Source organism: Colletotrichum spaethianum (genome assembly GCF_022836535.1).
Source record: "Colletotrichum spaethianum MAFF 239500 DNA, contig20, whole genome shotgun sequence".
In the NCBI taxonomy this organism is placed as follows: Eukaryota; Fungi; Ascomycota; class Sordariomycetes; order Glomerellales; family Glomerellaceae; genus Colletotrichum; species Colletotrichum spaethianum.
The window spans coordinates 157,788-174,502 of NW_026054790.1; the positions used below are offsets into that span (position 1 = coordinate 157,788).

The 16,715-nt window shown below is 54.6% G+C and overlaps 5 protein-coding genes across 5 annotated transcripts; 3 read left to right on the plus strand and 2 right to left on the minus strand.

Moving 5' to 3' along the window:
- Positions 1 to 1,550: 1,550 nt before the first annotated feature.
- Positions 1,551 to 3,119, plus strand: ColSpa_07743 (putative xanthine/uracil permease; the record flags this gene model as incomplete). Its single annotated transcript, XM_049273955.1, has 4 exons — positions 1,551 to 1,720; positions 1,799 to 2,435; positions 2,487 to 2,965; positions 3,020 to 3,119. The coding sequence occupies 4 exons, from the start codon at positions 1,551 to 1,553 to the stop codon at positions 3,117 to 3,119; spliced, it is 1,386 nt and encodes a 461-aa protein (XP_049129912.1).
- Positions 3,120 to 3,253: 134 nt separating this feature from the next.
- Positions 3,254 to 4,031, minus strand: ColSpa_07744 (ubiquitin carboxyl-terminal hydrolase ZUFSP; the record flags this gene model as incomplete). Its single annotated transcript, XM_049273956.1, has 2 exons — positions 3,254 to 3,627; positions 3,680 to 4,031. The coding sequence occupies 2 exons, from the start codon at positions 4,029 to 4,031 to the stop codon at positions 3,254 to 3,256; spliced, it is 726 nt and encodes a 241-aa protein (XP_049129913.1).
- Positions 4,032 to 5,596: 1,565 nt separating this feature from the next.
- Positions 5,597 to 6,895, plus strand: ColSpa_07745 (high-affinity nickel transport protein nic1; the record flags this gene model as incomplete). The annotated part of the gene is made up of 2 exons (XM_049273957.1): positions 5,597 to 6,368; positions 6,426 to 6,895. The coding sequence occupies 2 exons, from the start codon at positions 5,597 to 5,599 to the stop codon at positions 6,893 to 6,895; spliced, it is 1,242 nt and encodes a 413-aa protein (XP_049129914.1).
- Positions 6,896 to 7,120: 225 nt separating this feature from the next.
- Positions 7,121 to 8,344, minus strand: ColSpa_07746 (uncharacterized protein; the record flags this gene model as incomplete). The annotated part of the gene is made up of 1 exon (XM_049273958.1): positions 7,121 to 8,344. The coding sequence occupies one exon, from the start codon at positions 8,342 to 8,344 to the stop codon at positions 7,121 to 7,123; it is 1,224 nt and encodes a 407-aa protein (XP_049129915.1).
- Positions 8,345 to 13,459: 5,115 nt separating this feature from the next.
- Positions 13,460 to 16,501, plus strand: ColSpa_07747 (calpain-9; the record flags this gene model as incomplete). The annotated part of the gene is made up of 3 exons (XM_049273959.1): positions 13,460 to 13,804; positions 13,865 to 15,610; positions 15,863 to 16,501. The coding sequence occupies 3 exons, from the start codon at positions 13,460 to 13,462 to the stop codon at positions 16,499 to 16,501; spliced, it is 2,730 nt and encodes a 909-aa protein (XP_049129916.1).
- Between the last annotated feature and the right edge of the window lie 214 nt (positions 16,502 to 16,715).

Genomic DNA, 16,715 nt, shown 5'->3' on the forward strand with positions numbered 1-16,715 from the left:
AATTTATCTCGTTGAGCGAGAACTCCTCAGATGCCCCAGTGCACCTACAGGCCCCAAATAGGATCCGCCATTCTATGCATTGGCTACAAGATTACATCCAGGTCCCCCAGTCAGCTGCCATAACACTACAACACTCGAGATACACTGATACATGTTATAGCAACGTAATAATCAGAAGCGAAACAGACAAACGCTAGTTGAAAGACCCACGGCATCAGCATACTAATACACTCCCCATACCTTCGATATGAGACCTAAGGTAACCTGCTGAGCAACATTAGGTCATCGCCTCTAGAGAGAGAGGGAGAGACCAAGGACAGTTCATCGAATCCGAAAGGTAACAAACACATAGTTACCGCTTTCTTTCGATATCGATCGAGTTTTAGAGGCCGAAATTCCAGTATGTAACACTGCTGTGCGGTTCGAAATTCGTTTGCCTTACTAAGTGAAAAGTGCTTTTGGGAATTATGTCTTTGTCAAACGCGATGTGCTTGTCATTGCCAGCACCAGGGAGAATTCGTTGCGACTTTCTGCAATCTAATATGCAGGTATCATTTTCGAGGGCAATCGAGCTGGAACCTCTTCACAATGTATGGCTATTATCCTAGGGCGAAATAACATAAATGGGCACGAGGCATATGACGAGATTCTTATGTGCTTTCATCTGAAACAAGGTACTGCGAAACAGGCGCTGGGGTTGAGAGGCTTGGTATTTGACGCGGGGGGTTTTGTGTGACGTTGAAGCAACAGTACACTAACAAGACCAGCGGGTAGGAGACTGTCATCAATTAGTATTAAATACGTCTCTGATACACAGGTGATGACTGGCTATAACTAATCACCTGTGCATATGTAGAGGAGGAGGAAAGGATGGCTTGGCTGATGCTTAGACGTGGCCGGCTTCATTCGCCGGCCCCTGTCGAGCACTCAGTTCGACGCTTAATGCTTTCTCTTTGGATACAAGTTCTTGTACTGCCAAATTTAAAGCATCGAGTCAGCCTGGGAAGTGAATGCTTACGTAATGGGATGTCTCACAGTAAACACTGTGCGATTACGTAAGATATACTGGCGATTGCACTATCGCTTTCGAACCCCGCCGCGCCGTCTCCCGAGAAAGGTTTGACTCGCCATGGACAAGCAGCTTCCTTATCCGACTAAGCTAGGAGCTCTGATTCGTTGTCGCAGCTATCGTTGTCCCGCTGCAGATGCCCGCATACACACGGCTTACCTATCTTGGTACAGTGCTTCATCTTACTATCCGGTGCGCGTGCCCCTCCTTCGTCTGAAATCCGAACCCCTCCAGAGAACCTGGACGAGTCTTGATGTTGGCCAGAACATCTCCTTTGGCTAGCAGCATCGCACTTTGCTCCACGTCCATATCACGCACTGTAGCATCAAGCCTCGTCGGCCGATTCCCAATCCAACGCCTCCCCACCGCGACATCTAGGCCGCTTGGCAGAACACCACGCGCTCTGCTACCACAGCGCCTTGCGACTCCATTCAGGACGATACCAGCAAGACTCTACTCCACCACTGCTACCAACCTAACCATGTCGCAAGACTACGAAACGGTGCTCAAGGGCAAGTATCCCGCCAAGGAGCATGCACTCCGCGTCGCCGACTACGTCAAGTCCAAGGTCCCCGGCGCTACCGGCATTCTCTATGTCGAGGGTCGCATGACGAAGATGCTCGAGGACAATGACGAGCCTGAGCCCTTCAGGTAATCTTTTGCTCCTCTCGATTGATCCCTCAATTTCCGAGCCCTGGAAGTGAACGTCCACTAACACTGGATGCAAAGACAGCGCCGCTACTTCTACTACCTGACCGGATGCCCCCTCGCCGACTGCCACTACATTTTTGATCTTGCGACGAACAAGTCGACCCTCTTCATCCCCCCGATCGACCCTGATAGCGTCATCTGGTCTGGTCTGCCCGTCAGTGCCGCCGAGGCAAAGGAGCTGTACGACGTCGATGATGTCAAGTACACCAACGATGTCAATGCCGAGCTTGCGCGACTCGGACAGGGCTCCAAGAAAACCGTCTTCGCCATCCCGAACCAAGTCCTCGATAACATTACCTTCCTTGAGTTCGACGAGAAGAACTTCAGCATTTTGAAAGATGCCATTGAGCGTTGTCGCGTAGTTAAGGATGAGTACGAGGTTGCCCTTACCAAGAAGGCCAATGCTGTCTCGACCATTGCCCACCACGCCGTAGTTGAGTACGTCAAGAAGGCCAAGAACGAGAGAGAACTGGAGGCTCTTTTCCTGCAGCACAGCGTTGCCAACGGTGCCAAGAACCAGGCGTACCACGGTATCTTTGCCGGAGGTCGCGCTGCTGCCACTCTCCACTACGTGGCCAACGACGCTCCGCTAGAAGGCAAGCTCAACCTTCTTTTGGATGCTGGCACGGAATGGAACTGCTATGCTTCTGATATCGTGAGTGAGCTCTGGCTTGGCCCCGACGAGAACCATACTAACCAGTAGCAGACCCGGACGTTCCCTATTTCTGGCAAGTTCAGCAAGGAATCTCGCCAGATCTATGATATTGTGTACAAGATGCAGCTGGATACGACCGCTGCCTTGAAGGAGGGCGTCGTTTGGGATGACATCCACCTGCTGGCCCACAAGATCGCCATCGATGGCCTCCACTCCATTGGGATTCTCAAAGGCGACAAGGACGAGATCCTCAAGAGCAGAACGAGCGTCGCCTTCTTCCCCCACGGCCTGGGCCACTACCTTGGCATGGACACCCACGACGTGGGCGGCAACGCCAACTACGCCGATACTGACCCCATGTTCCGCTATCTGCGCGTGAGGGGCACGCTTCCCGCCGGTAGCATTGTTACTGTAGAGCCGGGTATCTACTTCTGCAGCTTCATCATTGAGCCGTACCTCAAGGACCCCGTCCACTCCAAGTTTATCGACAGTGCTGTTCTGGACAAGTATTGGGACGTCGGCGGTGTGAGGTATGTCCACTCACTCGCAATGTGTAATATCGTGTGATGTACTGACGAGAGCAGAATCGAGGACAACATTCTGATTACAAAGGATGGCAGCGAAAACCTGACGCCCACCATCAAGGACCCCGACGAATTGGAGAAGATTATCCAGGCAAGCTGAAGGACATCGTAATTGATGCAAGTGTAGAAAGCAAGACCGGATAATGATTCCGCCAACAATGGAGGCAGCCGTAACGCCTCGGTTTAGCAATGCTGATGGCTACGCCGGAATGGTAGTCGCTCGTCCACAGGTTTTCATGACTTTTCGACCAGGGCCATGAGATTGAACCCAATATTGTCTCCTCCTTGCGCGACGAATTGCCGAACAAGTTCCAATGACTTGGCTCCTAGATCCACCTTTTCCTCCTCGTCTGGGACGCCTCTGTCAACCGGCCCTTTCCTGTCGCCGTCCAGCTCGTAGAGATGACCTGTGTCCGGTGACTTAACAAAGCAAATGTAATGAAAGTCCACGTCATCCTCGGCGCTCTGAGGCGCGGCCGTGTCGCCCTTGGTCGCGATTGATGCATAGGCATCTTCAAGCTCTTGGGAACCTTCCAACACCATTGCCGCCTGCGCGGGATCCATGGGTGCTGTGATGGACAACAAGCTGTCTAGTAATGATCCCGGTCCTGTGTTATCGTGTTAGGATCGTTTGCGGCCCCGAGTTGGAAGATCACTCACTGAGAAAGTCCTTGGCTCGGCCGTTTGCCAGGGCATGCAGGACGGCATATAAGCCACACGCGTTGTTGATCGTCTGCTTGAACCATACGGCATCCTCGTCCTCCTCGTCGTGCTCCACCATCCAGTCCTTCGCACCCGCCTCCTCGGTCGTCAATCGCGCCTCATAAGTGGGCGTCGTGGGGAAAACGAGGACGAGGGCGAGGATCTTTTGCGGCAGCGCAGCGGGATCGTCTAGTGTAAAGATGTCCTCGAACTGCAGGGACGGCGAGGCGCCGAGGAGGGCGATGAACTCGTTGAAGACATCGGGATTAGACTCGAGGGGGATAAAGGCTTTGTTGTAGGTCTGCGGCATTGTGAGGATTGAAGCCGGGTTGGGGCAGCTGTGGACTGTGATGAGAATGTAGACGACGACGGTGAACAAAAGCTTTGAAAACATGAATTGGGAGTGAAAAGTAGAATGTTTCGTCTTGTCGCTCGCCCAGACGGTGAGAGGTTGAGGAGCTTGTCAAGTATGCAGCAAATGCTGTACCCCAGAGCGGGGCAGTGACGAGAGAGGCAATCATAAGCAGGTACAGGTGACAAAGCTGGCGGTGGCTGCTTACTGAGCGCTGTGATCGCTGACCTTGCCCCATCCACTTCTCATTTGTCATGTCGAGATCCCCGAAACAATTTGGCACTGTCCGTGACGACGAAGCAATAAATTTATGATCTTCTTTTCTTAGTAGAACAATCGAGCCGTCGCTTGTTTTGACGTATTTGTCGTGTTTTGACGCGGAAGTGAGCTTATCATTAACTTGGGCGTGTGAAGCGCTGAGGTTCATGATCCCTCATTGGCCTCTCGTTGAACCGAGTTTGGAGGGGGAATCGCCTACCGCAGTCAAGAGGCAACCTCAGCATCGACGACAGGATCTCGACCAAGAGTTGAAGCTAAATGGCGATTGGAAGAGTTGTGGACAGTCTGCTCGAAGGTACAAACATCAATGGACAAGAAGGCGAAGTACAATGGGAGCCATGTCCCGCTCCATACCTTCTGAGATGTCGATGACGCAGTGCTCATTTGAACACAGTCGATATTCCGCTGCCGGCGGTCCTGACGACCAACTTGCAAGATATCTACAAATGAGACACAGAAATGGGACTAGCTATGTAGTTAGGCAAGACCCTAGGCCTCAGACATCCTGGGATCTGATCAAGAACCCACTGTATCCTGCCACCACTATAATCTTGGTGATCTACCCTGGCGGCCAAGCTTTTATAGTCCCGTTTAACCCTAGGAAGCTCTCGGTACGGAATGAAACGCGACCACAGAAGGGCATCACGGCTCTTTTCCTGTAGACCTCCAAATTGTGTCTCTATTAGGAAAATAAAACTGGATCCAAAGCAGCACGTAAAGCCCCGCGGCAGGCAAAGCCATAAAACCCGTAGCCCGTCTTCCGGATCCATGGCCGGCGGCCGCCGTCGGCTCGGAGCGGCACTCCAAAAAGAAGATCCCCACATGGCTCCAACGGAACCGATAAGATAGCGCTGGAAGATGGAGGGGTTGTGAGGGGTTCCAGCGGTCATCCTCCCCGCCATGAGACGAATCAACCACCCTCGTCCCATGCTGTGAGCACATTTACGTGCACGCTATCTAACAGTACCAGCCGGCCTTGACTAGTTCGATGAGCGCACGAAAGGTTCATGTGGGGGAAAGCCTCCGGCCGTGAGGGGGCATGAGGGGCCGGAGGGCCGCCGTCGAGAATCTGCTTCTCGCCGGCTGGGCGTCTCAAATTCGACTTGTTCGCGCACTCTCCCCTCGCTTGGGTTCTCGTTCTTCTTCACCTTCACAACTGTCGCATATGCTTTCGGCTGTGCCCGTCGCATGATCTACCCGTCGCGAACCTCCTCAGCCCGCGAACTCGTCAGGAACCACCCGCCATGGCGCGCTTCCGCGTCCCCTTCGCCTCCCTCCCCATCCCAGAACGCCTCCGTGTGCTCCCCGCGCCCACGATCCGCATCATCGCCCTCCTCGTCACCATAAACGTCCTCATCTGGATCGTCGCCGGCATCATCCTGCACTTCCACCCCGCCCTCATCTCCCCCGCCGCCCTCTCCTTCGTCCTCGGCCTCCGCCATGCCCTCGACGCCGACCACATCTCCGCCATCGACCTCATGACCCGGCGCCTCATCGCGTCGGGCCAGCGCCCCGTCACCGTCGGCACCTTCTTTTCGCTGGGCCACAGCACCATTGTCATCGTCACCTGCGTCGTCGTCGCCGCGACCAGCGGCGCGCTGAGGGACCGCTTCGACGGCTTCACGCGCGTCGGGAACATCGTGGGCACGAGTGTCAGCGCGGCGTTCTTGTTGTTGCTGTGTGCTGGAAACGGGTGGGTGCTGTACAAGCTTGTCAGGAGGCTGCGGGTCGTGCTGGAGGAGGAGCGGAGGAAGGGACTGGAGGGGTACGAGCCGACGGAGGAGGAGGGGGATGCGGCGACGAACCTGAAGCTGGAGGGCGAGGGGTTCCTGGCCGGCGTGTTCAGGAAGGTGTTTCGCGTCGTGGACCGGCCGTGGAAGATGTTTCCCCTGGGGATCTTGTTCGGGCTGGGCTTTGACACGAGCTCCGAGATTGCCATTCTCGGGCTGTCGAGTGTGCATGGTGCGCAGGGGACGAGCATCTGGCTCATCCTTATCTTTCCCGTTCTCTTCACAGGTGAGTCCCCTTGTTCACGTCGCAAAGGGGGCGAGAAAGACTGACTGACATGCCCAGCCGGCATGTGCCTCCTCGACACCACCGACGGCGCCCTCATGATGGCCCTTTATACATCCAAGGCCTTTTCGCGCGACCGCGTCGCCATCCTCTACTATTCCATCGTCCTCACGGGCATCACCGTCTTTGTTTCAGCATTTATCGGCATCATTCAAGTCCTGTCCCTCATTGCCAACGTCGCCGAGCCCGAAGGCAGCTTCTGGGACGGTGTGGACGCCATTGGGGAGCACTTTGACATCATCGGCGGCAGTATCTGCGGACTCTTTGTCGTTGTCGGGCTGGGATCGGTCCTGGTGTACCGTCCGTGGCGCAAGCGAGTGGAGAAGAAGAATCAGGAGAGGGCGGTGCTGGTGCCCCAAGAGGAGCAGGGCTTGGGAGCGGGCGAGGGGCCTAGTTACGGTGCTGTTGTGGCCGGGAATCCCGTATTGAAAAAGGGGGCCGTTACGAGCGAGACAGACGTACAGGAATAGAGTAAATAACATTTGGGAATGAGATGGAAACAAGAGGCTAGAGTACGAAAGCATACACAAGGATGCATACAGCATGGTCAGGCGGAAAATATGGAAAAGTGGGTTATCATTGTACTTGATATTCAGCTCCATGGATTCCCAGCCATGTTGAAGGAGTCTCTGGCCGTCTCCCTCACAAGGCCTTCTCTTTCTACATCAATTAACCAAACAAACAGGCCAGCTGCCTCATGCCGCCGAACCACTCTTATGTATCTCCACAGCCGCCATGTCCCCAAACTGCAACTGCCGGCTGAGCCCCGGTTTCTGCAGATCAGCCTCCCTCTTCGCCTCGTAATAAATTTCCAAAAGCGTCTTCTTTTTCGTTGGTACACCCTGTTCACTCTGAACAGGTGAGTCCTGTCTATAAAATGACGCTGAAGAACCATTGCTCTGCTCGTCCTTTTTAATAGCTTGCGACCAAGTATTGCCATACTTCTCTCCTAGTTCCTGGAACAACCCGTGCTGCAGCTTAACGTCCCCCGAGAGAGATTTCCCAGCTAGTCTGGTAGGAGCCGAAAACGGCCGGCTCTTTTGCTGGCGAAGCTCTACCTGCCAGGGCTCTGGATCCGACTGAGAATGTCCAAGTTTTTCTAGTAGTGTTGGCTGTTTCTCTACTTCCTGCTCCTTCGCGAAGTCGGCGAGCACGCTGTCTCGGAAGGAAGTGGTCGATGCCTTGTGACGTTGCCTCCAGTTGCCATGAAGGTTACGACGCTGTGGGGGGTTCGTTGCTGGACTAGAGGCAGTGTCCCTCCAGGCGGGCGACTGTGCTGAAACCCTTTCTGCGTTTTTTGCATCGTGAGATGCTGCAACGGTGTTTTGAGAGAGAGCTGCCGGGACGTCATGAGGCTGGCCCTTTTCGCTGGAGTTGAGAAGTAGGTTCGCAAAGGGGCTGCTCCGTGTCGCATGGTTGACGTCGGCGTATGCGTCTCTGTTGAATGTGTCGTTGGAAAATACGCCGCTCAACTGTGGTCCGTTCGTGGGAGTGTTGTGATCGGGTCTGGCATTATGATATGTGCCGTTTGATACGGAGCCGGCAGCGTGTGGGTTATCACCGCATGGACCAGGACAAGATTCAGCTCTCAACCGATGGATACGTAAGGTGACCAATCTTGTGTTGTCAAGGTCAATCTCGTTCGCATCGGTGTTGTTTACTTGCCATGTACCATCATAGGTGCCATGGCCGTCTCCGCTGCTAAAGTCGCAGTCATCCGCTAGATTGAGAGTCGCCCAACAAACATGTGCATGAGAGTTGCTGTCATTTTCGTCATCGAAGCCGCCACCATTTGCGTCAGTAGTGTGAGTACCGGTAGCATTACTTTGAGAGAAATTGTAAGCAAAGTAGGTGGCGTTGGCGTAGTCTATCGATTGTTCCTGTTGCCTCTCGATACGAGCGGCGCATACACTCTTCATCTTGTTAGATAGTTGCATCCGTGCGATGTCCATATCTTGCTATATAAAGCGCGAACTCAAGTAGAATAAGGATCTGACGAGTGCACCAAGCAGTTGTGTTCGTGTTGTCACGCCATCGGACTGGTATTGATATTCGAACAAGTGTATGCATCTCCGATACCAAAGTGACGAAGTTTGGTTTGGGTGTGTTTGAGCCATGATCGTGACCACAGTGCAGCCAGCGGTTGATGAGAGATTGAGAAAGTGACTCAAACTATAACTCAAGTTCGACGGTTCACCAAATACGGCTGAGCCAACTTTTTGGACAGTCAATCCACTCCCCAATCTTTGATTCCATCTTTTAGTCTTCATTCAACTTGATAGGCACCAACCCGCACACAGATGGAGTTCCATGGCACTATGAGAATGAGATTTGCGGAGATGGAACTCTAATCAGGAGTCGCCGAAGCTCTGAGTACCCTCACATACATCAGTCCTGATAATCTCCAATTGCGCCAGAATCTTGGATGAAAGAAATTCCACGGATCGGAGACTAGGTAATTTCGACTTGTGCCCTGATGAACCACCGCATCTAAACTTAATCAAGGTCTTGTATGAAAACAGTGGCAGGTATACAACGACAAACGTACGGCTGATATAATCGTTCGGCCCGCGTTGGCTATGCGCTGGTAGGCTTCTGGAGATGAATAACCACTCCCGGGATTTAGGCCAGTCGTAAACAGGTCTATCCGCTCAGCTGGAGATCTTACAGAAGATTTTAGTGTTCCCCAATTGGATGGAGAACACTTGTTACTGCATGCTACCCGATAGTTGCGCCATGATTGGTGTGTGGCCTCTTCTTTTCACGTAGGCATGTGCAAACAGTCCCGTCGCAACTAATCCATGTGGAGAGCCTCCAGTCGCCAACCAGCGCGGAGCGAAGTGGCGCCACAGCCGCAAATGCAAATGATTGACTTAATCGGCACCAGAGCTTGGGGTCCTTGCATTTGATATCCATATTTGTTTTGCCGATGGGGCATTCTACAACGGGCATGAAACTCAGGGATAGCATTTCCCATAAGCTGCACCCGACCACTTAGTCCTACGTATGAGCTTCACCACGTTCTAGTCTTATGGGGCCCCTAACGCTGCAAAGTGGGGGTTCGCGGAAAGGGAGAAATGCACAAACAAGACGGAATGAAAGATGAATGGACGCAGGTCCGAGACAGAAGTGCTGCAGAACGCTCGCTTCGATAGAGAGAGAGGAAGACGGCAAGAGACGGGGAGATTGCGGGACCGGAGGGAGCGGTGAGGTCGGTGAGGCAACGGACAGAATCCGACAGGGGAGCTCGGTCCAGGCCTTGGCCCAAAACGGCCAAGCATAGCTAGTCCGTCCGAGAGACGGTGTCTTGGGTATGTATTTCTGTAGGCAAGTTCGGGGCATGGAGTACGCGATCGCCGTTAGTAATGCCCAGTGGTGCCTTGGGTCCTCAACGTTCTCGGATGGGCTGTTCCGTCAATCGGGCTGGGCGTCGTCGCCACTGGCGTGTTTCTGGTGGTTTGGACGATCAGGGTCCATCCACACCGGCCCAAAATGGTCAACCGAAATGCAGAGAAGTGCAGTAGATCACGCGTCTCTTTTTCCTGCCTTCCGTTTTCCCGTGGTGACTGACAGGAATCAATCTGGGTCCTCAGTAGTCTCATCTGATACCCATCCTCGACGTACCGTCTCTCAAAGCTTGGGTACCTGTACATAGTCGGGGCATTGCTTTCTCCGTTGTATTGTACCTACTGCACAATGAAAATCTGTCCGTGATTTGATTTGTAGCACCCGTAGGTCGCAAGCCGCACTGCTGGAAGCAGAGGGTGTCGGGTATCGCGTCCATTGCGAGTGCAGGCGTGTCGTTGAGCGCCGGCAATCAAAGACCCTTCCGAGTGGCGGGCCTAGCCTGCGAGTTCCAGAGTTCGATGGCCTGAGCTTGTCCACGTTGCTGGACAATGCAACCACGATATGCAGTGCACCGCTCTGGGCCGTGACTGGTGAGACAGCGCGGCGGGAAGGGGACAGAAACCAGTTTCCTGCTCAGTTTTTCATGCACCATCTGCTTTTGGCGGGCAGACTCGCACACGAACCTGTGTCAAGTCTGTCAGATAAGGCGAGCAACTATCCTGAGGCTGAGAATAGTCGCTGTACCCTGCAAGGTAGGCGGAGGGGCGGGCGACGACTCGGCAGCCCAGACGACGCAGTGCAGTACAGTGCTGCAATGCACGGGACTGTGAATGCTGACGCTTGAGTCGTCTGGACATCAGTCCAAGTGACATTGAGTGATTGACAAACCCAGGTGAGAGTGGACCGGTACACATTGAAGGATCCAGTAAACAAGAGGCTGTGAATCAGTGGAGGAACATGCCATTGCCACCTCCTGCATCGTGCATTTGCATCGTGTTCAGGCGTGCAGCGGCAGCCCATGCCGTTCTTTTGAACTCGTACAAGAGGCTGGAAGGCATTGGGCGATTGGCAGTCATGCCATCCCCGGATTCCTCTATCGATCCCCGTTGTGCTTGGAGGCATGCACCAACCGCAGCCCAGGCGGATAACCCACCGCCAACATCCGCTAATAGCACATTGGGCCTAGGACGATTGTGGTAGGCAGAGACGCTGACCGGGGAGGCTGAGGCAGCGAGGGTTTCTTGGGTTATCGTGCGCCGTGTTGATCTATCCTGCAGTCTCGGGGTAGCGAAGGGATCGTCGGGGTCCAACTGATGGACAGGCCAATAAAGACGTTGGGTGCTTAGAGCAGTACGAGGGCCAAAGCAGGTAAGCATCGCCATGGGCGCCCCGGACCCGAAATGGAAAAAGCAACAGGTGGAGGTGGTTGATTGCGTGATGTTTTAGTCTAGTGCAGAGCTGCAGCAGGCGTTAGCTCGTCTGTCCGATACAACCACGTCAAGTTGGATGTACTGTACTGCGGCGGAGGCAGCAAACCGCCGAGACGCATGTATGGCGTTAGGAACGTTTGGGGCTGAGCCTCATTTCAATCCATCGCGAGTTTGCCAGAGGCAGCCAGCTTCGGGGGATTCGTTTGTTCTCTAGCTCTGCTGACGGGGTGGCCGCCAACGTGACCGGACCAAGTGACACAGCTGCCTAGGCCGTCTTATCGGAAGTCAACTGCGCAAGCCAATGGATTTGCAGATGTAGCCTGACACTGGAAATCAACTGTCGAGGCAGTCGTGAGGCGACTGGTCTCGTGAATTCTCGTGTATTCCGCTGCGGCGGGGAATGCCCTCACGGCTTCCATCAACTAGCTGACCTCAGGTAGGTTGTAGAGACCCCGGATGTGAAGCAAGGCAAGGTAGTCAGTCGTACCCGGGTCCGGGCCCGGGCCCGCGTTCCCCCATCGGCAAAGGCGGCTGGCGTGGTATCGGCGGTGGACCATGTTGCCATTGCCACGGGTGTGTAGAATGGATCTATACGTGCTCTTGCCGTCCAATGTCAGTCGGGGCGCACGGCATGTATCTGGAGTAAAGCCAGTGGCGTCTCGTGACAGCGAGGGATGTGTGTTCTGAGCCAGTCTTCATCTGGGCAGTCGATATCTTCGGAATGTGTGTTGGGGGGGTGGATATCAGAACAAAGGATGGAAGATGGAGGGTTGCTCGATGTACGAGATGGCAAATGCTCGGAGGAAGGCCGGAGAGAGAAGGAGGGAAGGAGAGAAAATGCAGAAAAAGGTACCAAAAGATACAAAAGCCCAAGGTTCGCGCCTCCCAATTCGAGTGACTCGTCTCCTTTTTCGGATGGGATAAGGATTCCTTAGCCGCCTCCTTTGGCTTCTCACCTGGCGGGCGGCATTCCTTATCAGCAACGGGAGCGCTGACACCCCCTCCGTTCTCAGAGCCAATTGAACCAATCATGTCCGCGGCAAGTGCTGTCTGGACCCTGAAGGCCACCCACTAAAAAGTCCTTATCGGTGGTCTGGAAGTTGACGTTAGCGCCTCTGGGTGCATGATACCACGGGGGAGCCCAGATGTACAAAGTATCCCCAGGACCTGCCCATGTACCTCGTACCCATGTACCCTTCCTCCCCACACAAGCTGTATCGGTACCTCCACAATGCTTTTCTCCGGGGGCAGGTCTCGCAACCTCCGAATCTTGTCCAGAAACCAGCCGTGCGGCGCCTTGCTCGCTTTGTCCAACCCAAGACATCCACCCATCTTCTTCTCTGCCTATTTTCCATTTTCCGCCCGTCAGACCGAACGAGACCCTGACTTCCGCCCCAAGAGCCACTTTCTGGACCCTGGAGACCGGCCGGCTTCAACGCCAAGAGAGACACCCTTGACACGCCTCAGGGTCCGCTCCTTGACCTCCTTCGGCTCGCATTGGCAGCCAAGAGGCTTCGTGGACGGGCATGTCGAGTGACTCTGGGGGGACCCGGGGGAACAAGAAGCAGCAGAAGCACGACGGCATTCATGTCTGCCACGACAGGCAAACCGTTATTGTCAGCCGGGGGCCCTGATGCCGCCAACCTCCCCCGGAAACACCAATGGCCACAATGGACGTAACTCCTTGGCTTCCGACTCGACGCCTTTGCCGCCTTGTTGCGGTGAATGGAAAATGTCCGCCCTCCATCTCCCTGTGGTGCGCCATTCACTACGGACCCCGGCCACCCTGGTCTCGACTCATGCTTGTTCCCCGATCGTCCAATCTATCCCGCGAGGCTGTGACTCGCTCGTCGAGGATCCCAGCACTCCGAGGCTTACGCTCCAGCAGGTGAGCCCGTCGGCATTCTGTCCTCCCCTCCATTTTCGGGTGGTCCCCCTTATAACCCCAAACCTCAATCGTTCACGACTCGTGTTCTACTCTTCCTTCAAAAACTACCCTTTACATCCCTTCCTCCTTGTTCCATTCCGCCTGAATCGCCTGTCCGTGCCACCCCGTTAGTCCGCCTCTTTTCGTCCCATCTTGCCGTAACTGACCCGCGTACGACAGTGACTGCAGGACCCTTTCTGCAAGCTGGCAGTTTTAGATAATTACTGTCCATCTCCTGCTGCTCTCTGTCGACCCTTCTTCTCGACCGACGTGACCCATTGAACTCCCCAACCCGCATTTCGAGCTCCCGTACTCTTCCCACCGCCAGCATGCACGGTTACAGCTCCTCAGAAGAGTCCGACGACCCTCGTCGCCCTCGCCCGGTCCCGGCATCGAACAACAACAACGACCAGAAGAAGAAGAAAAAGAAGAAGGCACCTCCTCAGCCGTCCATCAACCATATCTGGAAGAAGTTCCAGAACAAAAAGTTCAACAAGGCGCTAGCCGTGCTTCCTTTCGACCCCGTTCTGCCACCAGCGAGCTCCGACAAACCTAATGAGCTGTTGACCGCCGGATACGATCGAGCTGTTGAAGAATGCCGCCGCAAAGTCAAGAAGATTATCCAGGAATGCCGGAGAGTCAACATGCGATACCGAGACCCTGGCTGGGATTTAGTAAGTGTACCCGCGATAATTAAAAGCTTCATGCTCAGTGAGCTAACTACTTGTTCACAGGATTGGGATCTGAAGTGGGAAAAGGGCCATTGCCTCAACACCCTTGGCCACACAAAGTGGCAGCTCTCTAGATCGACCCTTTCCAACCCGAGCGCCTCGGTGCCCAAGGCGGTCAAGCGTGTTCACGAGATCTTTGAGAAGCCCACTTTCATGAAGAATGTTAACGGCGGTGATGTCAAACAGGGAAGCCTGGGAGACTGCTGGCTGATGGCCACTTTGACTGCTCTCGCTAATGTCGAGGGTGGCATCGAGCGTATTTGTGTCGAGTACGACACACGCATTGGCATTTACGGCTTCGTTTTCTACCGTGATGGTGAATGGATTTACTCCATCATTGATGATAAGCTCTATCTCAAATCCCCTTGTTGGGATTCGCCTAGCATGCAGAGAGATCTGCTCCAGCAGATCGATCGCGAGGATGTAGAGCGAGTTTACCGCAAGACGTATCAGACCGGCTCCAAGGCACTCTTCTTTGCCCAGTGCAAGGATCAGAACGAGACGTGGGTCCCATTGCTCGAGAAGGCCTACGCTAAAGCTCACGGCGATTATGCCTCTCTTGCTGGTGGCTGGATCGGCGAGGGGTTGGAAGACCTCTCGGGCGGTGTCACCACGGAGCTGCTCACCTCTGACATCCTTGACACCGATGGCTTCTGGGAGAATGAGCTCGCCAAGGTTAATGAGGAGTTCCTCTTTGGCTGTTCCACCGGCCTTCTAGACGGAGGCTACGGCGAAAGAGATGGCATCTCGGAGGGCCACGCATACGTTATCATGGAAGCCAGGACACTCAAGTCGGGAGAGCGCCTTATTAAGCTCCGAAACCCCTGGGGAAAGATTCGCAAAGGCGTGTGGGAGGGCGCCTGGTCCGACGGGTCCAAGGAATGGACCATGGAAGTCCAGGAGGAGCTCGGCCACCACTTCGGCAACGACTCCGTTTTCTGGATCAACTACGATGATTTCCTCCGCAAGTATCAGCACATCGACCGAACCAGGCTGTTTCGAGACCACGCCTGGCGATGCGCCCAGCGCTGGATCGGCGTTGAAGTGCCCTGGAAGTCGCAGTTCAATGAAAAGTTCCAGATTAAGCTGTCCAAGGACGGGCCACTTTGTCTGGTTCTTTCTCAGCTTGACACCAGATACTTCAAGGGGCTCCAAGGTCAATATGTTTACCGCATCCACTTCCGCATTCATGAGCGTGGCCGCCCTGGTGCCGAGGACTACATCGTTCGCTCCCACGGAAACTACCTCATGGATCGATCCGTCTCCATTGAACTGCCCGACATGCCCGCTGGAGAGTACAGCATCTTCATGAGCGTAACCGGCGAGAGGGACACCAGCTTGCCCTCTGTTGAAGACGTCGTCAAGCGTGAATGCCGAAAGCGAGTTGAAAATGACAAGCTGGTCCAAGTCGGCTCTGCATACGACCTAGCTCACAGCAAGGGCACTGCGCACCTCGAAGAGGTTGCTCGCTTACGCAAAGTCAAGGACCAGCAGCGAGCGTCAGAGTCGCGTCAAAAGGAGCGTCGCAAGCTCTGGGAGAGGCGTCATCTGAACCGCGAGATCACCAAGAAGCAAACCAAGAAGAACAACGAGAAGCGGGATCGCCGAAAGGCCAAGGCAGAGGAAGAGGCCAAGAAGAAGGCCGAAGAGCAAGCCAAGATAGCCGCAGAAGCCACGAAGAAGGAGGAAGAGGAGATCAAGAAGATGGAGGCAGAGAAACCCAAGGATCAAGCCGTCCAGACCGATGCTGTCAAGGCAGAGCTCAAGGAGGGCACGCCTGACCAGACTGAGACTGCCTCCTCGGAACAAAGTGAACAGTCAAGCGAGGGGGCAAAAGATAAGCCCGCCTCCGACGACAAGCCCAAGGACGTCGCTGAGGACGATTCCAAGGCCGAGTCCAAGATCGAGTCCAAGGCCGAGTCCAAGGATGAGCCTACGAAGGATGAGGCAAGCCAGAAGCCCGTGGCCAAGCCTGCACCAGCTCCACCACCAGCCCAGAAGGCCTACGACTCGGATGGGGATTCGTCAGACTCGCCAATCGAAGACTGGGAGGAGCTGTACAGCGACGACGACATGGTCAGAAAGCCACGCCTTGCTCCTGCAGGACCGCCCAAGACCCGCGAGGAACGTTACGAGTCCGAAGAGGAGGGGCTGCCCGATCCTTGGAACGCCATCTGCATTGTCGGTGTTCGCGTCTACTCCATGGATGAGGACCTCGAGGTCCGTGTTGTCATGGAAGGTGGCGAGCTCCTCGAGGGTGGTATGGGCAAGAAGGGCGAGGCTGACCTTGACAATGCCCAGGTCAACGCTGGCGGAGAGCGTGAGAAAGTAGAGGCCGACACCATGGTTGAAGACACCAAGGCCGAGTTTTCAAAGGTGCAAGACAAGGCTACGCCTGATGCCGTCGCCGAAGCTCAGAAGGACGTGAAGGACTGCGATAAGAGGGAAATTGAAGATGCGACAAAGGAGGTTAACGAAGACTCCAAGTCGGAAGGGAGCGTCGATTCAGAAAGAAGCTCCAACACAGACAAGACCGTCGACTCCTCCGAGTACGATAAGATGGACTCGGGAGCCTCCACACCGGAGGTGATTGCCACACCCGAGCCGACACCATTAGAATCAAACAGAGAGCTCTGCTAGAGGCATCTAGAGCAAACAAACTGACGATGTACATGACAGTAAATGGTAGAGTAGAGACTGCGCAGACCGAGATTTCATAAGGATTTGAGGCGTTGTGAGCTTGGAGTGTCCACTCCAAGCTTGCGGATTGGCGAGTTGTATGCAAGCTTTTAGATCGCGAGTGAGGTTTGCGAGCGAGACTAGACCTTGCCTTTGAGAAGATCGGGAGTTGGGA